Source organism: Acomys minous (assembly GCF_964271855.1).
Source record: "Acomys minous genome assembly, chromosome: 7".
In the NCBI taxonomy this organism is placed as follows: domain Eukaryota; kingdom Metazoa; phylum Chordata; class Mammalia; order Rodentia; family Muridae; genus Acomys; species Acomys minous.
This window is the reverse complement of record NC_140488.1, coordinates 118,579,218-118,602,897: the sequence shown is the minus strand read 5'-3', so window position 1 is coordinate 118,602,897 and position 23,680 is coordinate 118,579,218. Positions and strand designations below refer to the sequence as shown.

General features: G+C 40.5%; 1 protein-coding gene across 1 annotated transcript; it reads right to left on the bottom strand.

The window, feature by feature from the left end:
- Positions 1 to 734: 734 nt before the first annotated feature.
- Positions 735 to 3,907, bottom strand: LOC311602395 (protein SSXA1-like). The gene is made up of 5 exons (XM_084790377.1): positions 3,876 to 3,907; positions 3,444 to 3,522; positions 2,944 to 3,042; positions 1,301 to 1,447; positions 735 to 864 (listed from the first exon to the last, which is right to left on the bottom strand). The coding sequence occupies exons 2-4, from the start codon at positions 3,514 to 3,516 to the stop codon at positions 1,305 to 1,307; spliced, it is 315 nt and encodes a 104-aa protein (XP_084646503.1). The 5' UTR covers positions 3,517 to 3,522; positions 3,876 to 3,907; the 3' UTR covers positions 735 to 864; positions 1,301 to 1,304.
- Between the last annotated feature and the right edge of the window lie 19,773 nt (positions 3,908 to 23,680).

Here is a 23,680-nt window from a genome sequence, read left to right as displayed (position 1 = left end):
GTAAGTAGAGTAGATACTGCAAACATCTCCTGGTAGTGACTCAGTCAGGGTAGATTAATATGGGAGTTTGAAATATGTGGATTGTACCAAACAGGAAACTTGAGAAGAACTTACCTCAGGCTTACTTGTAGTAAGACAAAGGCGGTAACAGATGCTCAGAATGTTAACCTCTATGTGCAAATGCAGAGAAAAAAAAGAGACTGCCCTTAAGCACTTGTGACTTACCTTAGCAGTCTGATCATAGGTGAGAGAAGAATACTATTGTTCTGTGCAGAGAACTGCCAATACTTGTTTCATAAACTAAGTGTAGGGACACACAGAAACACACATGACTAATTTTTATTTCTCAACAGGACATTAACATCTTACAGGGTGCTCCTCACAGTAAACACAATGCTAATGTAATTCTTAATATAAGTTAACAGTAGTGCTATGAGAGTGGTTCACACAGAATAGGATCAATGTTTGCATATCACAATTTAGTAAGCATAATGCTTGTAGAGGACATGTAGTAAGAGCTTTGCTTGTAGAGTTCTTGGAACAAGTGAAGAAGAATGCCAGTGAACTTGTACAAAGGAAGAACAATAGTGACACAGTGCTTGAAAGAGTAAGGACAACGTTAAGAGAGGTCCTAGGACACAGTATGAACAGTGCTTATAGAGTAAAATTTGTCAGTACAATCAATGCTAAGAGAGAGATGTTAACATTTGAGTGACAGCAGGACTAGTGTTTGACACAGTTCTTGGCATATAGAAAGTACAATGACACATAATTTTCCCTGCTGAGAAGTTTTCTTTCTGATGCTTAGGATTTTACAGTGGTGCCATCATGTTCTTCTTCATCTCCCGGGATTATCTTTCGGGTCTGGGACAAGAGAAGAAAAAAGAAGAGCAAGTGTCAGTGAGATGCCACTGCCTACTCAGTGTGTAACTCCCGCTCCTTTACAGCAGAGCATGCATGCTCCCCTTCTGCACAACCTTGGGGTCTCTGCTGCCCAAGCAAAGCCTCTGCTCAGAACACAGTAACTACCTCACTTGGCTTCAGAATTCCTGGGTAGGAGGAAGGCGTGGCCTGCACATTAAGAGGTGACCTGGCATTTGGAAGCCCACAGCATCCTGAGTATGAAAGATTCCAAACATAATTGACAGGGATTTGAGGACGCATAGGATATTGCATTCAGTCGTTACCCCAGAGGAGTGTAAGAGGATGATTGGCAGGTTCAAGTGACCATGTGGGATCCAATATCATATGAGAAGGGTGTAGATCCAGGGTGTGCAAAATGTGTCAAAGAGTCACTTACTGTCTCACTCTTCTTCATCTTCCTCATCTTCTTCCTCTTCTTCATCCTCTTCTTCTTCTTCTGGGTCACTGATCTCTTCATATATCACTGGCGTCTTCCTTTCCCTTAATCTGTGGCTCCAGATGCTCACTTGCCTTCCACTGACTCCTGAGGTAGGGAACGGTTAGTACATGAGGGCTGGATGACAGGAAGATCTGTGGGATCTTGTTTTGTAAGAAAAGTATAGGGCTTGCACTGCACATGTGCCCATGGGCTTTTTTCTATTACTTGTTTTCAGCATCTTCTGGCACAAACAGAATGAGACAGAAGGATCTCAGTCAATTTGGACCAAAAACCAGTTAAAGTGAGGCACTTTATTAGGTTACTATGTGAGACAGAACATATGAGGTTCAGCTTAGTACCGTTGGGATTTTCCCAGCATAAAGGAACTCTTTAATGTAAAAACAGAAACAACAAAGCAGAAACAACAAAACCACCTTGCAGATATCAAGCTCCACATTTGTGAATCTATTATATTTAGTGTGGGAGTCTGTGCAATCTGGCTTGATTAACTTCAGAGTCACAGGTTTGCTGGCAACACTTTTCTTTTACTGTTTTGAGAGCTGAGAATCCAGAACAGCAGAGCTAGGGAACACATTTGGCCACATTGTTGATGGTTATGTGTGATAATCAAATACACAGGGTCTATGCAATTGAGGCTCAAATGGTGGCTCAAGCCTGAGATCCCAGCATTTGGGAAGCTAAGTGAAGGGGTCTGCCCTAAGTTTGAGGGCAGCTGGGAGCTGTAGCATGAGGCCCCATTTTTTAAATTCTGTGATATTGTCTCTGTTTCCCCTTTCACCGATATTCTATCTTTTACCTTGCCAGTGAGAAATGTATTTATTCATTTACGTGTCAGTGTGTGTTCATGTAGAGTAGGAAAGCAACGTAATACTATTCTCAGCTAAGCATGATCTGCTTGCCTGAAGTCCTTACACCTAGTGAGGCAAGATGTTTCCAAATGATATGCTCTGTGCTTCTGAACACATACACAGACAAGCCCTTTACAGGATGAATGTACCACATAAAATCCAGTTGGGAGTAAAAAGCGTTTCCTTAATATATTTTGACATAACAATGGGAAATACTTGTCTTTATTAGCTTTGAGTATACACTGTCATGAGACTGACTCTGAAAGTTTAGATAGGTTTATTGTTTAAAACTATACTTAGACTGTGATTCAGGAACAGTCCACATCAGGAAATACATAGCTTTAAAAAAGAAGTATTTCTACCATACAGATACGGATGGAGAATCACACTGGGTCCCATTGGAGCTCCATCTTATCCCTCAAAGCTCTTCATGGCTCTCTGATGCCTTTAAACAAACCACGCACAAATGAAGCTCTCCAGTCAGCTCTCGCCAATCTCACCTTCCTTCCAGTTCCACTCAAGCATCGAAACATTTACCATTTACTTTCTGCCAAAGAAAATATACATTCCCCTTTTGCATGTTTTAAAACTTCATGTGGTCCCCACATATGTACCTTTTACACATCACTCTTCCCTCAGCACGGACCTGAGGGATGAAAGATTTGTCTGTGACCCTTCCTGGCAAATCGACCTAAAAGTTTTCATGTACACAATCCCTCCTTGCCTACTCACCGTGTGGCTCATGGTGACAACTTTCATCAGAATCACTGAGCCCAGCATTTGTGGCCTTCTCTTCTGAATCCATGAAATCTGGGAGATGTGCTCTGTGGCCTAGGCAGAAGCAAAATGTTTCTTCCTTATCAGATAGCTGAGATGAGGAATGCAAGGGGCCGGCACTGGGAGGAAAGGCCAACAATACTCTCCACTAGAACAAAGGCCTGAATTAGAGAAAAGTGCAGGCTACAGGGATGAGTGCTGTGGTGGCTTGCCTCTGTTCTGATCCCTGCACAGGAGAAAAAAGGGCAAGATGCTCAGCAGTTGACCTGATGTTTCTTGTGAAGGAAAGAAAGAAAGGAAGGTAGAAAGAAAGAAAGAAAAAGGAAAGTAAAGAATACAGCAGAGGCTGAGAAGGAGCCACAGCATAGAGAGGAACTGGAGGACACTCAGGCTTGTCTGAACCCACAAGTTACTCTTACCTAAATTAGTCATAGTGGTGTAGTTTCTTTTCATACCCACATAGGTGAGTTTCTCTGAATCGCTCAGCTTTGCCCACTCTTCTTTTGAAAGGTGTTTGGAGATATACATGAAGGCCTAGAAAAGAAGGAAAATTTATGTCTGGCAGACAATCTTCTGTGCATGTGTGCTGCTCGGTCAAGAGCGTCTCCTCTGCTCCTAGACCTCTGTAGTATACTTGGGAATTGGAGAAAATCCCTGCTGGGTGATTTGAGATCATAGAGAGACTTTGTGGGAATTCTGTCCAGCCTCTTGCTTAGCATGTGCTAGAGATTTATTGCTGCTTTGCTAGCTCTACTCCCACCTTCCAGAAGGGTATAAGAGTCACCAGATTAGTGTGGCAGGTCTTAGACCTGCCATCTTCAGAGGTCTTGGAGAAACACCCTCTGACTTTATGTGTCCTGCTGTATCCGTGGTGCTTCTTAACTCACCTATTGATAAATCTAAGTCTCCATCTTGTTCCCTGCCCACTCTTCTGTCTCATGAAGGTCACTTCACCTTGCATGTCTTCTCTGGCTTGTGCTTAGGTGTGCTGATGTTCATTGAGCAAGACCTTGCTCCATTCCTGGCACTGGGGGCACAACAAAAAGAGCTGCTTGTACACTTTCAGCCTGTGGAGGAGGACAGCACCAGCCAATCACCTGCAATAATATTCTGTAATTTATTTTCTATGTGGCTTATATGACCTCTGAGTGGTTACATGGTGGGAAATCTAGTGATAGACACATCTGGGTGAGGAGTGACAGGATTTCAGTAGCATGACTGAAGTGACTGTGAGTCTCTGATAGCAGGTCAGCTAGTTATAGTCCTCTGTGGCATGTCTTAAACTGAAGGGCATGCAGAGAGGTCCTGTTGCATATGCCAGAAAGAGGACAGTCATCTTACATTCTCACCAGAAGATAAAAGTGTGGGTTCCATAGGGAGTCAAATAGGACTCACTGTTGGCTGGGGAAGAAGGAGAACTGTAGATGGAGACACGATAATTGGTACCAAAAAGCATTGGAGACGGCTAATGAGTAAGATGACCACAGTTTACAATAGATCACTTAAAGTATCCACATCAACAAAATCAGAAATGAAAAGGGGGACGTCAGAGAAGACATTGACAAAATCCAAAGAATCATTCGGTCTTATTTCAAAAGCTGGACTCCATGAAATTGGATAATCTATATGAAATGGATAATTTTCTTGATAGATTTCACTCACCAAAGTTAAGTCAAGATCGGGTAAACAAGTTACATAATCCTATATCCTCTAAGGAAATAGAAACAGTTATTAAAAGTTCCCATCCAACATCCAAGGACAATATAGGTGGTAAACTTTAAACCCCTACCCAGATCTAGCCAATGACAGTCTCTAGACCCAGAACAGTCTCCACAATTGAGTGGGGAGTGGGATATGACTTTCTCACGTACTCTGGTGCCTCCCATTTGACCATGTCCCCTGGAGGGGGAGACCTGGTGGCACTCAGAGGAAGGACAGCAGGTTACCGAGAAGAGACTTGATACCCTATGAGCATATAGAGGGGGAGGTAATCCCCCTCAGGAACAGTCATAGGGGAGGGGAATAAGGGGAAAATGGGAGGGAGGGAAGAATGGGAGGATACAAGGGATGGGATAACCATTGAGATGTAATATGAATAAATTTTTAAAAAAGTCCCATCCAAAACAGCCCATAGCCCAATGGTTTCAGCACAGAATTCTAGCATAATTCCAAAGAATAGCTAACACCAACACTCCTCAAATTATTCCACAAAAGAGCAATGGAAAGAATATTGCCAAACTCAATCTGTAAGGCCACAGTCGCCCTGATACCTACACCACACAAAGAACCTACAAAGAAAGGGAATTTCAGGCCAATTTCTCTTATGAACCTTGATGCAAATATACTCAGTAAAGTACTTACCAACTGAATCCAAGAACACATAAAAAATATCATTACCATGACCAAGCTGGCTTCATCCTAGACATGAGAGGGTGGACCAATATGCAAAAATCCATCAATGTTGTCCATCAATGTCCATCATGTACACAATCTGAAAGAAAAAACACATGCTCATCTCATTAGATTCTGAAAAGTCCTTTGACAAAATCCAACACCCCTTCATGATAAAATTCTTGGAAAGATCAAGGACACAAGGCACATATTTAAATATAGTAAAGACAGTGGAAAGCAAGCTACTGCCAGCATCAAAGTAAATGGAGAGAAACTTAAAGCAATTCCACTGAAATCGGGGACAAAACAAGACTGACCAATCTTTTGGTATCTCTTCACTATAGTACTTGAGGTCCTAGCTACAGCAACAAGACAACTAAAAGAGATCAAGGGGATACAAATTGGAAAGGAAGAATCCAAAGTATCACTATTCACACACGATCTGATAAGTGACCCCAAATTTTCTAGAAGAGAACTCCTACAGCTGATAAATACCTTCCACGTAGTGTCTGGATAAAAAAAAAATTAACTAAAAAATCAGGTATACTATACAAATGACAATGATCTGAGAAAGAAATTAGGGGAAAAACACCCTTCACAATAGCCACAAATAATACAAAGTATCTTGGTAAAACTCTACCAAATAAGTAAAAACACCTGTACGACAAGAATTTCAAGTCTCTGAAGAAAAAAATTAAAGAAGATATCAAAAGAGAGAAACATCTCACATGCTCATGGATTATTAGGATTAAATATTAAAAATGACCATTTTACCAAAAGCAATCTACAGATTCAACGCAATTCCCATCAAAATACCAACACAATTCTTTCCAGACCTTGAAAAAAAACAATTCTAACATCATATGTAAAAACAAAAATCCCATAATAGCTAAAATAATCCTATACAATAGAAGAACTTCTGGAAGTATCACCATCCCAGATTTCAAGTACTTTGGGAGTCAATCTGGCAGTTTCTCAGGAGATTGGGAATAGATCTACTTCAAGCTATACCACTCCTGGGCATATACCCAAAAAATGATCCACCATACAACAAAGACATGCACCCAACTAGTTCATAGCAGCTTTATTTGTAATATTCAGAAACTGTAAACAACCCACATGCCCCTCAACTGATGAATGGATAAAGAAACTGGAGTACATTTACAGAACAGAATACTACCCAGGAATTAAAAACAAGGAAATCACAAAATTTGTAGGGAAATGAATGGAACCAGAAATGATCACCCTGAGCCAGGTAACGCAGACCCAGAAAGATACACATAATATGTAGTAACTGATAAGTGGATTTTAGCAATCCAGAGACCCAAAGAAGATAAGTAACAAGGAAGACACAAGGGAGGATGCTTAAATTCCACTCAGAAGTGGAAATAGAATAGACATCAGAAGTGGTTAGAAAGAAGGAACAGAGTAAGAGAGAGATCATGGAAAGAAACATAGGTTGATTTCAGACCTGAAGAGAGCATAGCGAGGAGGGCACAGGGCTTGCAGAGAGAAGAGCACCTTGGTGGGTGCTTCTCTGTGACAAGCTGGAGACCAACAGATAGGGTTGGCTCCTGGGAGGGTACAAGGGTGACTCTAGCTGAGACTCCTAGTAGCAGCGGTCATGGAGACTAAAGAAGCCATCCTGTAACAAGAGAGAAACAGCAACCCATCCACAAAAACTTCAACCCAAACTTACCCTGCCCTCAAGATGTGCAGGTACAAAACTAAAGCCAAGATTGAGAAATTTCCAACCAATGCCTAACCCAACCCGAGACCCACCCCATGGGAGACAGCCAAGCCCTGACACTACTACCAATATTACGCTTGCAGATGGGAGTCTACCATAGTTATCCTCTAAATGGCTCCACCCAGCAGCTGATGGAAATAGATGCACAGACTCACAGCCAAACATTAGGTGGGGTGCAGAGAGTCTTGTAGATGAGTTGGGGGAGAATATAAAGACTCAGATGGGACAAGAACCCTACAAGAAGACAGAGTCAACTAACTAGGGCCCAGGGGACCCTGTGGAGAATGAATGTCCAAGGACCACACATGGCCTGGCCCTAGACCTTCTAAATACAGATGTAACATATGGGCAGCTTGGTCCTCATATGGGTCCCCTAGTAAGGAGACTGGGGGCTGATTCTGACATGGACTCTGTTTCCTGCTTTTCAATCAGTTTCCCCTGGCAGTGATACCTCACTAGGCCACAGGGGAAGAGGATGCTCAGTCCTGATGTGACTTGATTTGATGAGGGAGAGCTCCCCTTCTCTGAGGAATACAGGAGGTAAAATAGGGGAAACAAGGAGGTAGGTTGGAACTTGGAGTAGAGGAAGAAGGTGGCTATGCCCCGGATGTAAAGTGAATAATTAATAAATCATTACAAAATAAAAAATATAAAATGAAACAATTCTCACAAATATTAAATAAAATAAAGAGAGGAGTCAGATGTCTGCAAGCATGGAGACCTGGTAAATATTTAAGGAAAGAAAATGTTAATTGCCCTGGTTTGATGACACCCCACTGTGTACATATCTTTATTTTTCATGCTGTATTCTGTAACATGTAGGGTTATTGTATGTTCACAAAAAAATAGACAAAATCAGAAGTAATACTTCTTAGAAAGTCAAGGCTGGTGTTGAACAACAGTGGTCCAAGCACTGAAGCAGGTGAACTGAGAGTTGAAATTCAGTCTGGTCTACCTAAGTGAGATCTAGTGTCAAAAAACACAAATTTAAGCAAAAGGTAAAAACAAAACAAAAACATTTTTCATGAGGGAGTGAAGTAAATGTGCAGTATATTTTTAGAGGTTATAACTTAGTTTTCTAAAGCCAAAAGAGGATCAGAATGAGTTTTTATAGTTAGAATATAATTTCATTTCATGATTGTTTGGATTTTTTCTTTTTAAGAATTTTAGCCTTTAAAATAGAAAAAAGTGTGTGTGTGTGTGTGTGTGTGTGTGTGTCTATACACATGGAAGTCAGAGTTTCAATTTCAGGTGCCATGCTTCAGGGCCATTCATGTTATTTTTTAAGACAATATCTTTCCCTAGGACTTAGAAATTGGTTACCAGAGAGCTTCAGTGCATTAGTTGTCCCCTCTTCTCCAGAGATGGAATGACAAGTGCCTTCCCTCTTCCCCAGCTTGGAGCTTCAACTTGAGTGCTAGTGCTAGGAACTGAACTCAGGTCCTCATGCTTACAGGGCAAGCTCTTTATCAACTGAGCTATTTTCCCAGGCCACTCAAAATTTCAATACACACACACACACACACACATACACACACACACTTACTGTACATTTATTTGTACACCATCTGATATTTGTTTTTATGTATGTGTCAGTACATGAGTAGGTTTTTGTTTTTGCCTTTGTGATTGGATCCTGCTGACCCCAACTCCTGGGTTCAAGTTTTCTTTCTGTCTCAGTCTGCTGAGTGGATTGCATTTACAGACTTATGCTATGTCGTGTCCCCTTGGTGTGTAGTTCTGAATGTGGTGTTCAAGGATACAACAGAGACATGATCTCTCTAGAGGATGGATTTTGGTTGATAAGGAAAGGGGTGTGTATGAAGTTAGGGTCTACTACTGGGTTAATCTAGAAATTCTGTCAATGATACCAAGTAGAACCTGTGAACCAACAGGACAGACATGATTCACAATGAGGAAATATGGTTCCTTTCACATTGGAGCTCCCAAATCTGGCCTTGGAGACCCAGACTATTGGCACTATATCCTGTCATTTTTAAGCACTCCCTTGGGAAAAGGGCATTTTCTCATCTACCACTGGGGAAACTTAGGAGCATGTGGCTGAGTTAGGGTTTATTATGCTGGGGGGGGGGGACTACCGTTTCCTTCAGAAATTTAAAGTAGTACTGTCACAGATCTAAAAACAGCAATTTTGTCTAGACTTTCAGGAACATTCGACATTGTGTCAGCTCTCATAACTAAAGATACCCAGGATCTCAGAAGGCCCAAGACAGACAGAAGCAGTTGCTTAGTGTTTGAAGGCCTCCTGCCTTTCTTTTCTTTCTTCTGGTGTTTGGACTAGAATTTAGGGCCTTGCACAAGCCAGACAAGAGCTCTGCCACTGTACTATATCCCCAACCCTTCTTCCTGTTTTTCTATCTGCCCTGGTTTACCTTAACCAAAGCATCCCTTTGTTCCTCAGAGAGAACCCACCTCAGATGCCAAGCCTTGGCAAAGCTTTCCACAGAGACATGGTAATTTAAATAGAGATAGTAATCAACCAGTCAGGGCAGTAAGTGACTATGAACTAGTCCATCCGGGTCAGTGGATGTGGACAGTGAGATAAAGAATGTGAGGTGAAATCTGGTCCTATGGGAAGCAAGTTTTTCTAAATCAACCCTGGTCTCTCTGGGCGATTCCACCTGAAGGAGCAATTTTGCTTCAGTGACCCACTATTCTGGGATCAGCTGGGCTGCCTATTCATGTGCATCCTTGATGTTAATTGTTTGTGTGGGAGGGAGTTGTTTGGGGGACATTGAACTAGGGATTTGTCACCTGCATACCAACTCCACTTTCCTATCCTCTGCTGAGTGGTAACCACCTTAATAAAAGCAGATCACCATCTCAAGTCCTTCTCATCATATGAGATGGAAGGCCTTCCTTAGGACTTCTATCTAGCATGCCTTTTTAAAAAAAAAAACCCAAGTTTGTAGAAAGTGATTTTGAGGATGTTGAGATGGCTTGGTATCTGGAGGAGTTTGTCACCATACCTGACAGCTTGAATATCTCCAGACCCCTAATGATGGATGGAGAGAACATCCCAAAAGTTGCCCTGTGGCCTCCACTGGAAGGCCATAGCTTTCATAAATAAATAAATAAATAAATAAATAAATAAATAAAAAGAAGGAAAGAATAAACGTGGTTGCTAAGATTTCAACGTTTTCTTCATGTGCCTTTCCCTCAAAGACCCAAGAACTAGAAGCATATTTAGTACTTAACAATATTTATAGCAACAGTACTACAGAACATGTAGATAGAGCTTGTCACCTGCCCCACTGGGCTGCTAAATTACTTCCAATGGGAACACTCTAAAATCTCCATCACTAGTGCCTTCCATGCTCCCTCCATACCCTCCATACCCTCTGGAATTTTTAGCGACAGTCTGGCCTAAAGTGTTCTTCTCAGAATGACAGAAAACTCTCTTATGACAGGGAGAAAGCCCATGACCCTTGGGCCCAGCATAAAGCCCTTTCTCTGTGTCTTCTTGACTTTTCATAATATCTTGGGTTAAATACTGCTATCAAACTCATCGTGAAGTTGCTGTGACCGTGGTTCAGAAAATAAAGGTGTTAAAGTGACACAGGCAGCAGGTGACTCCTCTGAATCACAACACCAAGGCCAATTGAATCCACAGCTGCCTGTTAGCTGTTATTCTATATCGCTTCATGCACTTAGTGGTTATCTGAATCAGGGAATGAAGTTTAAACCTGTAAGATGAAGTGGAATTATCTCAATCTCAGTTACCAGAATTCACTCTATGGAACAAATTGCCATGAATCTTGTAGCATGAAACAGCAGATCTTTGTTTGGCCTGTGACTGTGCCACTCCAGTGTGTACCTTTCTGGTCACAGTGTTTATTTCTCATTTGTCTGTGTGGAATTTATCTCTGCCTCCCTCTGATGAAGATGCTTGCCGTTGAAGTTCATCACAACTGCAAAGCCCATTTTCCAAGGAGGTTAATATTTAAAGGTTCTAGGGATTATGGTGCAATGTTTTGGGGCCCCATTATTCTATGACAAGTATGTTGGAAGCCTTTTGGTGAAGTTTCAGGTTTACTGGCTATGGTGGTTTGAATAGGGAGAGGGGTTTCATAGATCCAGGTGTTTGAATGCTTTGTCCATAAGGAGTGGCACTCTTAAGAGGTGTGTCCTTGTTGGAGTAGGCATGGCCTTGTTGGAGGAAGTGTGTAACTGTGGAGGTGGGCTTTGAGGTTTTATATGCTCAAGTTACACCCAGTGTACCTTACAACCTCCTTCTGCAGCCTGCAGATCAATATGCAGCACTCTCAGTTCCATCTCCAGCACCGTATCTGCCTGCGTGCCACCATGTTTCTCACCATGATGATAATGGACTAAACCACTGAAACTGTAAGCCAGCACCAGTTAAATGTTTTTCTTTATAACAGTTGCCATGGTCATGGTGTCTTTTCACATCAATATAAACCCTAAGACACTGGGTTTGGAAAGAGTCAGGCTTTCCAAAGGTATGGGAGTCAGTGAAACCCAATCACAGGGATATTGGATATAGCATTGGACAGAACTGAGTTCACTTACATGGCCCTACAGTCTCACACCCCATAAATAAGCAAGGCTTCTGGGTTCCTGGAATTTTCATTTCCTCCTCTGTGAAACATGATAAAAATGTAATATTTCTTGTAGGCCTGTTATAATTTTCCTTTACAAAATATTTAGTATAAGGCCAGGGTGTGTAATAAATGATCAATATATGGTAGCTTTCATTATGTTTTGTGAAGCCATGACTATGATAAAATACTGTGTCTTTTCCTGAACTTCCATTACTTTCATTTTTTAGGAGTCTCTTTTCCTCTCAGGGAGGTCTCTAAGTAGAGCCCTGAGCTTTATGGAATCTCAACTAGCACTGCACTACTGAGTTTCATCCTCATCCTTTTCAATGATACCTAACACATTCTTCTTCGAAAGGTGGTGTAGTTTGTTGGCCTTTGAGCTGCCTGTGAAAGATCAACAAGGAAGGGCTCATTATTTGTCTAAAATCAGTCAACAAATCCTAGCAGGACTTAAGACCTTATCCTAGCTCATTCTTCACTACTAAACTAATCTTCACTTTGGTAGATTCTTCTAAATCTCTGTACCCAAAAAGAAATGAAAAAGCATGTAAGCAGCTGGAGAGATAGCTACTACTCTTTTAGAGGACTGAAGTCCAGTTCTCAGCACCCATATCATGTGGCTTGCAGCCACCTGTAATTCCAATCCCAGTGGATCCAATGGCTCTGTGAGCAACTGCACACACACACACACACACACACACACACACACACACACACACACATGATATGTGATAGTGGATTTCAATATATGTATACATGTATACATATGGATATACACGTACATAATATATTCTAATCATATTTACACCCTGTCTCTCTTATCCCCAACTCAGTTCCACTGATTTTCTTTTTCTTTATGAATAGTCACTTTCTATTTCCATGCTTTTTTCCCCAGATGAACCAATGAGTTTTGTAGGCTTTGATCTTTTACAAACCTACTTTTTTTAGGGTTCTTTAATGCCTATACCTCCATTCCAACCCACCCATTTTCAAATAGGAAAAAAGAGGTTAATGTGGATAGGAGAAGTATAACGTTTTACCTTCAGTTCCTTGGGAGGATTCCACTCATCATCATCAGGATTCCAGAAGATCCATTAAACAGCAAACCAGAAATTCAACAAAAGTGACAGCAACCACAGCAGCTGAACCTCAAAGCATTCTCTGGAGCACTCTGAAGCAGAGTGAGGAGCAGCCAAGTGATGTAAAGTGATTAACAAGCCAAAAAGCCAAATTTCTGATTTGGGGATCCTATGCATATATCCTCTCAGAGTTCATACAAGGATGTTTGTCAGCTGACAAGGACTATGCCCCTACATGAGGCAGTTCTTCTTCTACTGGACAAACCTTCTCACAAGTCTGTTTACAGCAGACAAACATCACATGCCCACACACAAGTCTGTTCCACAGCCCACATTAGGGATCAAGACAAAAACATCTTTACATCCACTACAGAGTTTAATTAAGATTACTTACAGGAGTATGAACAACTCCCTAGTAGTTATACCACTGAGGAATAGGACTCTTCCTCCTACAGCAAGCATTAGTTTCCTGTAGATTCTCAGTCTTCATGTTCCCCTCCCTCCATCTACCTTTGACAGCCTCTAAATCCTCAGATAAGTGTGGGGCCTCATGAGCTCCTCTCCATTCTGTGTTGGAATGTTGATGGTCCAAGGATGAAGATCCTGTTCAGGTCACTATAGCTCTTATGGTTTCAAGAGTGTGACAGATGTGTCCTGCCCAGAAAACAGGATTCCATAGTATTCCACCCTCACCTCCACCTCTTACTCCCCTCCACTGAGATGTTCCCTGAGTCTTGGGGAGGATACTACAGATGTTCTATTTAGGGCTGAGCATGTAACAGCTGCTCTATTTCTGAGCACTTGGACCAGTTCTGAATCTGTGAAGAAACTTCGGCTCACTGAAAAAATAAGCTTCTCTGGCAAAAAATGACAACAGGAAAAATTTATAATCATAAACATAGCTATACGGTATGTTGGTGGTCACGTGTCCATTTAGCAAAACAACTCTAGTAACTTCACCGTTAGTGTCTATGATTTTCCCATTCAGGCCACAGCTTGCTTTATTGAAATATAATTAGATGAAGTTTTTTTGTTTTGGACTGTAGCTTGATGTAAAGATAATAGATAGCTTTCCACAATTAAGACAGGTAGCACAGCCACCATTTCCTCATTTCTATTCTCTTCTTTGTTCTCTCATCTCCAAGCAACCACTAGTCTCCTCTAGTGCTAAAGATTAATGTCTATTTTATAAAGTGGCATCCACCTTTGCTTGCCACAGGACTTAGCAGGTAAAGGTGCTTGTTTCCAAACATGATGATTCAGGATTAATGCCTGTACCCACAGGGTAGAACAAGAAAACTGAATGTTGCATTCCCTCCTCTGACAGGTACATGTGGGATCACACTTGTATGCACACACTCACACACACACACATACAAACTACATGATAAAAACTGAAATGTTTCATATTGATAGTAGGGTATCATATCACCATATTTGTCTTGTTTCTGCTACTCAACATACTTATTTTAAGGCTTATCAACTTTTTGTGTCGCATAAATTAATCTTTGCTTATTTTCACATTCGTTTTCACATTGTAGTGTACATTTATTGCCCAAAACAATGAGTTTTGTATTGACATATTTTCAAAGGTATTGTGTAATTTGATCATTGTTATTCTTTTTTACTTCTGCTCCCCAACTAGTACCCCTTTTCCCTCAAAGAATGTCCTTTCCACTTTCATGTTTTATGTATATAGGTGCTTATTTCTGTGTATGTTTATTTGCAACCTAGGTTTTACATATGATAGAAAACGTGATATTTGTCTTTCATGGCCTGGATTATGTTCTTTAATATGGTCATCTCTTTACATATACTTGGCTAAAGAAACCGTGTGTGTGTGTGTGTGTGTGTGTGTGTGTGTGTGTGTGTGTGTGTGTGTGTGTGGTCTGTCTGTCTGTCTGTCTGTGTTTCTGTGTTTGTATCATATTGTTGTCTGTGGATAAGTAATCTGGATGCTTCTGTAACAGGTATAGTGTACAGTGCTACAGTTAACATGGATGAGCAGGTGGCTTTGTAATATGCTGCATCAGAGTCCCATGAGTTTATGCCCAGGAGTGGTACAGCCAGTTATATTGTAGTTCTTGATTTGTTTTCTTGCATAACCTCAATATTGCTTTCCATTGTGCTGTGGTAGTTTACATTCCCATCAGTGGTCTATAAGACTTCTTTCTCAGCACATGTTCAGTAGCATGTATTTTCTGTTTATTAAATATAGCTATGTGACAGTAGTGAAATGGAATCTCTATATAGTTTGATGTGCCTTTCCCTTATGGAGAGGTATATTCAACACTTTCTTCATATACCTGTTGCCTTTCCGAACATCTTTTGGTAACCATCTATTAATTTCTTTTTTTTTCTTTTTTTCTTTTTATTAATTTATTCTTGTTACATCTCAATGGTTATCCCCTCCCTTGTATCCTCCCGTTCTTCCCTCCCTCCCATTTTCCCCTTACTCCCCTCCCCTATGACTGTTCCTGAGGGGGATTACCTCCCCCTCTATATGTTCATAGGGTATCAAGTCTCCTCTTGGTAACCTGCTGTCCTTCCTCTGAGTGCCATCAGGTCTCCCCCTCCGGGGGACATGGTGAAAGGTGAGGCACCAGAGTATGTGAGAAAGTAATATCCCACTCTCCACTCTACTGTGGAGAGTGTTCCGTCCATTGGCTAGATCTGGGTAGGGGTTTAAGGTTTACCGCCTGTATTGTCCTTGGCTGGTGCCTTAGTTTGAGCGGGACCCCTGTGCCCAAATCTGCCTATCATAATGTTCTACTTGTAGGCTTCTAGGACCCTCTGGGTCCTTCTACTTTGCCTTTCTCCCATGATTCTCTCATCTAGAATCCCACTAGAATGTCCTCTCCTCTGTCTCAGTTTCCTGGTAAGTGAAGGCTTTCGTGGGACATGCCCCTTGGGCTAATATGCAGATATAAGTGAGTATATACCATTTGAGTCTTTCTGCTTCTGGTAGCCTTGATTCTTTTATTTCTAAGGACATAGAGCATTGTTAGATTTTTTGAGATTTCTATTTTTTAACATAAGCACATGATAGCTATGATCTGCCCTCTCTGAACTTTTTTGTTGTATCCCAAAGATTCTAGAAAGTTATATAGATATAGATAGATAGATAGATAGATATAGATATTGCCTGAAGTACATGAAGTATATTTCTTTTTTAAATTATTTTATTTTTATACATATACATTTATATTATTACACATATATACAATAGATTACCTATGGCAAGAAGAACCATGACACAATCAAGAATTATATAAGTGTTACATTCTTAGCGTTTTGGCTATTTGTGTTTGACAGCCTTGAAGAAGACAGCTTTCCTATCTTGGTGCATCTAAATTTCTGAATGTAAATCAATCTCTGTCATATATTGTCATTATAGCTCAGAACATCTATCTAGACCTAAAAACATCTTAACCCCTAAACAATTAAGCTTCATTGTAAAACTAAGCTACCTGGTCTTCAACTCCCTTCAGAGACTTAAGAAGGAGTTAACTTGATTCTCTGAGTATGCTGGGAGTGCAGGTTAGTAGCTTTCCAAATGAAAAGATGACAGAGACATTTGCTACCTGAATAGTCACCCAAAACTCTCTATAACATTGGAGCATCTTCTTCAGCCTTCTGGCCCAATATATCTGACAGACATATTTGTGAGGCAGGGGCTATTGAGGACTTGCTTACCTTGTCTTGGCAGAGTTTGGCCATTGACTCTGCCTGCATCCAAGTTTGCCCTTTTTTTTAGGCAGAATTCCGTCTGTGGTAGAATTAAGGACCTTTTGTCTAGTGGCTTGTTTGCCACATTTGAAGCCATCTCCCTAAGGAGGTTCTTTGATGCTCATCATCTTTGAGGTAGGCTGGGTGTTGCCAGGAGTTAACCTGTCTCATTGTCAATGAATCTTTAATGTAATAAAATCATTTTAAATGCCATATTCTGCATTTCTCTGTGGTTTTTGAAGACCTTGTCTTTCTATAGAGTCATATCTATCTGCTGTATCTAAGATGTATATTCTTGTACTAAAGGTAGACTAGCAATAGACATGACCATGATTTACTCTACTAACATTTAATTTGTATAACTTATTTCTCCTGGAAGTAAAACTTGTATTATAATTGAGTTATATGGGTACATTAACTCAGAGTATATATATATATATATATATATATATAGTATGTGAAGAATAATCTTACATTTGAATTCTATACTACTGTATCTAGAACTTATTTTGCATCTATCTACAAAATTCTATACTATTGAATTAAAAATATCTTGTGAATGACAATTGAAGTGCTAAGTTGAGGAGAAGATTTACTAATCTACTTTTTGTTCTATCTTCCCTGTAACATTTCCATATCCTCCCTTCTTTCTTTTCAATCTCTTTCTCCAAACAGGATGTCAATGTCCAGTATGCTGTGAGGAATGCATCCTGTCAGGTCTGAACCAATGTCAGTGTCTGGTTCTTTTATTCTGAAAGCATATAATTTCTCACAAGCATTATACAGTCTTAAAATTACAAGTATATAAAAGGTGTGCATGATGCATGGAACAATTAAGGCTGGATTTCTGCTTTTTGTATGAGCTGGAAAAGAAGACATCTGTAAATCTTCATTCATGCCATATGAAGAATGGCATCTAATAGTAATTCATAGGGGTTCTTTAGTCAACAAGAATCATTGTCTATGCCTAGACCTTCACTTTTCAGCCAGTCTCAAAGCTAGTCCTATATAGTGGGATTAGCAATATAAGTTACCTGCTTGTTCTGCAGTTTAAATTCTTCACATCCTAATTGTAGCCCCTCCCTCATTCCTTCCTGATCCCCCCTCCCTCCTTCATCCTCTCTCCCTCCTTCATCCTTTCTCCTTCCTTCCCTTAGTACTCAGACAGGAACACCTTCTTCCCTTAATATCTGACCTCAGCCTATCAAGTTTCATCTGTATACCTATAACCGCTTCCTCTGTGGCCTGGCCTGGCCACCTTGCCAGGGGTAAGTGATCTAATTTCAGTGGCCAGAGTGCATGTCTGAAGTAGTCCCTACTCTTCAGGCGTGGCATCCACAAGAAGACTGTGCTACTACATCCAAGCAGTGGGTCTAGGTCCACATCATACATGGTCCTTGGCTGATGTTTCTGACTCTGTTTTGTAGTGTAGTTATCCTGTATTATGTGACTAATGTCTAATTATGAGTGAGTATATACCATGTGTGCCTTTCTGGGTCTGGGTTATCTCACTCAGGATGTTTTCCAGTTCCCTCCATTTGCCTGCAAATTTCAAGATGTCCTTGTTTTTTAATGGTGGAATAGTGTTCCATTGTGTAGATGTGCCAGAGTTTCTTTATCCATTCTTTGGTTGAGGGACATTTATGTTGTTTCCAGATTCTGGCTATTACAAATAAAACTGCTATGAACATTGCTGAGCAAATGTCCTTGTTGTATGGTGAAGCATCATTTGGGTATATTCCAAAGAGTAGTATAGCTGGGTCCTGAGGTAGAGTTATCTCCAGTTTCCTGAGAAAGGACCAGATTGATTTCCAAAGTGGTTGTACAAGTTTGCACTCCCACTAGCAGTGGAGGAATGTTCCCCTTTCTCCACATCCTCACCAACATGTGCTGTCACCTGAGTTTTTTATTCTAGCCATTCAGATAGGTGTAACATGGACTCTCAGAGTTGTTTTGAGTTGCATTTCCCTGATAACTAGGAATGTTGAGCATTTCTTTTTTATTAATTTATTCATATTACATCTCAATTGTTAGCCCTTCCCTTGTTTCCTCCTATTCCTTCCTCCCTCCCATTTCCCCCCTTCTCCCTTCCCCTATGTCTGTGATTGAAGGAGACCTCCTCCCCCTATATATGCTCTTAGAGTATCGAGTCTCTTCTTGGTAACTTGCTATCCTTCCTCTGAGTGCCACCAGGTTTCCCCATCCAGGGGACGTGGTCAGAAAAGGGGCACCAGAGTCCGTGTGAGAGTCAGATCTCACTCTCACCTCACCGGTGGAGAATATCCTGTTCGTCGGCTAGGTCTGGGTAGGGGTTCAAAGTTTACTGTCTATAATCTTCTTGGCTGGTGCCTTAATTTGAGGAGGACCCCAGGACGCAGATCCGCCTGTCATAAAGTTCTTCTTATAGGTTTCCAGGACCCTGTGGATCCTTCTATTTCCCCATTCTTCCAAGCTACTCTCACCTAAAGTCTCAATAGGATGTCCTCTCCTCTGACCCACTTTCCTGGTAAGTAAAATTTTTCATGGGACGTATCCCTTGGACTAGTGTCTCGATATAAGTAAGTATATACCATTTGTCTCTTTTTGCTTCTGGGTGAACTCATTCATTATGATAATTTCTAGTTCAATCCATTTGTCCACAAATTTTGGGAATTCCTTGTTTTTAATAGCTGAGTAGTATTCCACAGTGTAAATGTACCACAGTTTCTTAGTCCATTCTTCTACTGAGGGACACTTAGGCTGTTTCCATGTTCTGGCTATTATGAATAAAGCAGCTATGAACATGGTTGAGCATATGTCACTGTTGTGTGGTAGGGCATTTTCTGGGTATATTCCAAGGAGTGGGCTAGCTGGGTCTTGAGGAAGCTCTATTCCCATTTTTCTGAGAAAGCGCCAGATAGCTTTCCAAAGTGGTTGTACTAGTTTGCATTCCCACCAGCAATGAAGGAGTGTTCCTCTCTCTCCACATCCTCGCCAACATGTGGTGTCATTTGAGTTTTTGATCTTAGCCATTCTGATGGGTGTAAGATGGAATCTCAGTGTCGTTTTGATTTGCATTTCTCTGATGACTAACGAGGACGATCATTTCTTTAAGTGTTTCTCGGCCATTTGATATTCCTCTGTTGAGAATTCTCTGTTAAGTTCCAAACCCCATTTTGCAATTGGGTTGTTTGGGTTTGTGGTGTTTAATTTCTTGAGTTCTTTATATATTTTAGATATTAAACCTTTGTCAGATGAAGGGTTGGTGAAGATCTTTCCCAGTCTGTAGGCTCTCATTTTGTTCCATTGACAGCGTCCTTTGCCTTATAGAATCTTCTCAGTTTCATAAGGTCCTATTTATTGATGGTTGATGAAAGTCATATTTTCATTCTCATTTGATTCTAGGAAATGTTCACTTTGTCAATGAATTCTGGTGTACAGTTTTATTTAGAAAATGTATTATTACAAGATACATTCAGATATGTTTAAATTCTCTAGGATTAATTTTGGTAGATGATTTTAGCTTCTTGGAAGTTATTAGATATTTTATTTTTTAAATACTTTTATTTTATTACACATGTATAAAACAAACTACATACAGCAGGGAGAACCATGCGACAATCATGAGAATAATGAGTTCTATACATGTTACACTCATAGTGAATTGGCCATCTGTGTTCAATCCCTTTGAAGTAAGTGTCTTTCCTGTCTTGTTGAGTCTAAATTTCCAAATGAGATTCAATATCTATCCTATATCAACTCTAAGAGCCTAACTCCTTTGAATAAAGTTACTGAGGTGTATGCAATTTTGGGAGGTATGTATTGCCTTTTCTCTTGGGGGCAAATCTAGAGTCGAATAGAAAGATCATCTGGTAGGTGTTAGGTTTTTAGGAAAACTTTTTTAACAAAGTGGTTGTACCTGTGTCCTATTTTTAGACAGGACAGCGTAACAATTCCTGCCTTGAACTCATGATCCTACCTCAGCCTCCTAAGAGGTGGAACTAACTGTGAGCCATCATCATCAGCTGTGGGTGCACCATTTTACATTTCACACTGCTATGTAGTACAAGTATACATCTTACACATATCTTCATAAACTTCCTATGGTCCTTTACTTTAATGTTAGCCATTTTAACACATATAGGGATAGTTATGCCTTAAATTCCCATGTCCTCAATGACGATGAACGAGTAACTTTTATGTTCTTATTTGCTTAGATACATCTCTCCCTGTATTAATTTGATGTATTTATTCATGTAGATAGTAGTGGAGTTCAAAGCCAAACCCACAGTATTCTATGTGCTGTGCAAGATATCTATAATTGAGCTACCATTTTCAAACCTTATAAATTTGTTCTTTAATGGCTGATAATTTTTATGTCATATAAGGAATCTCTACTCAATTTAGGATCACAAATTTTGCTTCCTGTAGTTTCTTTTGAAAGCTATTCTATTACTCAATCTAAGTTAACTTTTTGGCACGTGTTCTGAAGGATCCAAAGACATTATTTTGCACACTTGATGTCCAATTGTTCCAACACCATTCAGTTAACACACTGCCTTTGCTATTAAACAAAATTATGTGTCCTTATAAGTGTGAGTTAATGTCTAAGCTATCTACTATAGTTCATTGTAGATCTCTTTGATCTTCTTACTCATTTTTAAGGATGGTGTGGTAGTTTGAATGACAATGACCTCATAGGCTCATGTTTGAATACCTGCTCCCCAGTTAATGGACTAGTTATGAAGAATTAGGAGGTGTGTCAAAGCTAATCCAACAATGTGTGAAAGCAAAAGGTCTAAGGAATTTCCTATTCCTAAACAACAACAAATATATTATGCAAATGTAATACAAGGAGGCATGTCACTTGGGGTGGGCTTTGAGGTTCCAAAAATCTATGCCTGGCCCAATGTTTCTCCTTCCTTGAAACTTTCATGGCAGGATGGAAACTCTTAGCTATTGTTTCAGTGCAATGCCTATCTGCATGCCGCCTCACTGCCCGCATAATAATAATGAACTAACTCTCTGAAACAGTAAGCAAGCCCCCGATTAAATGCTTTCTTCTATGAGTGTCCTTGATCATAGTGTCTCTTCACAGCAATACAACAGTAACTAAGACAGAAGTTGGTACCAGGAGTAGGGTACTACCATGACAGGCCTGACCATGCGGCCTGTTGACAGGATATAGACTTTGGGAATCTGGCTTAGAAAAATGGAGGAATACCTTAAGAATGGATTAATGGGCCTTCCGAGTAGAAGCATAGAAAACATAGTGTCAGGGATGATTTGGACTATAGAGTCCCATCATAGGAGGTTTCCGAGGGGGAATGTATTAGCATCTGGCCTAGAAACCGTTCTTGTGATATTTTGGCAAGGAATGTAACTGCTTTCTGCCCTTGTCCAAAGAATCTGCAGGAGATTAAATTGAAAAGATTTGGGTTAATAGCATTGTCAGAGATTTCAAGACAGTCTAGGATTGACTGTGTCTCCTGGTTATTAGTGATCACTACCAAGAAAAAAAAAGCAGAATAAAGAGAAATATTAGAAGCATAGTTTGAGGTGTTGGCGATTTAGCTCAGTGGTAGAGAGCTTGCCTAGAAAGTACAAAGCCCTGGGTTCAGTCCTCAGCTCTGGGGAAAAAACATAGTTTGAGAAGAAAATAAACATCAGGAAATATAATGTTGGAGCTAACTCCTGTGCTTGAGGAGATTAAAAAAAAAGTGAAGTCTGACGCTAAATGAAATAAAGGGAGTAGTAATATCAGAGCAAGACCTCACAAATCTAATCCCTGTGAAGGGTCTGAGAGATTTCCTAGTCCTAAAAATGACATAAATATTATGTAAATGTAATTTAAGAAGAGGGTAGGATCCAATCCAAGCAAACAGAAAAACTTAGTAGCTTTGGCCACATGGTTCTGGCTTTACCAAGGAATGTAAGGAGGGGGGTTGTGGAACCTTTCTCCCTGGTTAAGGAAATCTGTTGCGGTTAGGCATGTGGCAGGGGAGTTTCTCCATGGAGGCCCAGGGAGGCATGAGCTGGTGAAATGGAAGCCTGGATTCCCTTGGGACCCTATGATGTTAGAGATGCTATAACCATAGGATACCTACCAAGGAGAGCTGTAGATAGGCTGTAGAACCAGCTATAAAGAGAGAAGTGCATATCAGCCAACAAAACGGTATGGGAAGAGGCATCTAACAAACTCTTTAACATCAGACATAGAGCTGTGGAATTTAGAATTTGCCACTGTTATGGAGTTTGAATCCACATGAAAACTACAGACGACCAGATTCAAATTATAATTAAATGAGCTTATTAATTACTGCTAGCAGTTGATAACCTTAAAGCCAAGGTTAAAATCAAGAAGAGGCTAAAGGAAGTATTTTTGGAGGAAGACATCACAATTATCTCATTTGTGTGGACTGTGTATCTGGAGAATAAACTACTTTTACTTTCCTCACCTATAGGGAGCTGTCTGTCTCCCCCTATATACAGTGACAAAGGAGCTGCCTCACTCCCACACAGTGCTAAGTGGGTTTACAAAGCCAAAGCAAGCAGTTAAGTATGTCATGGCAGTTTACTCAGGATTCAGAGTTGCTGGCAGCTTATCTTACATGAATTTTGAATGGGTGCCTACATGGGAACACATAAAGGAGATTTTCTTAGCCGCCATGCTGGGTTTCAGCTTGTTTTGGTCCAGTGTTTCCTCCCTTTTTTGGAACCATAATGTATATTCTGTGATCTGCTTTTTTATTTTAATTCTACAGGGTTTTACAGTTAAAATAATGCCTCAAATCTCCGAAGAGATGAGAATTTTAAACTGTGTTGACACTGAAAGACAATGGGACTTTTGAAATTGGATTGAATGCATTTTCCATTATGATATGGCTACAAGCCTATGGGAGTAGCTTGTGGTGAGTAGAATGTGGTTGGTGCTTTGAAGAAAATGGCACTCATAGGTACATAAGTTTGAATGCTTAGTTCCATGTTAGTGAAATTTGGGGAATGATGTGTGACCTTGTTGGAAGCCCAGTCTCTCTCTCTCTCTCTCTCTCTCTCTCTCTCTCTCTCTCTCTCTCTCTCTCTCTCTCTCTCCTCTCTCCTCTCTCCTCTCTCTCTTTGCGCCTATGTCTCGGTCCCTCTCTCTTTCTTGCTCTCTCTTTCTCACTCTCTTGCTTTTG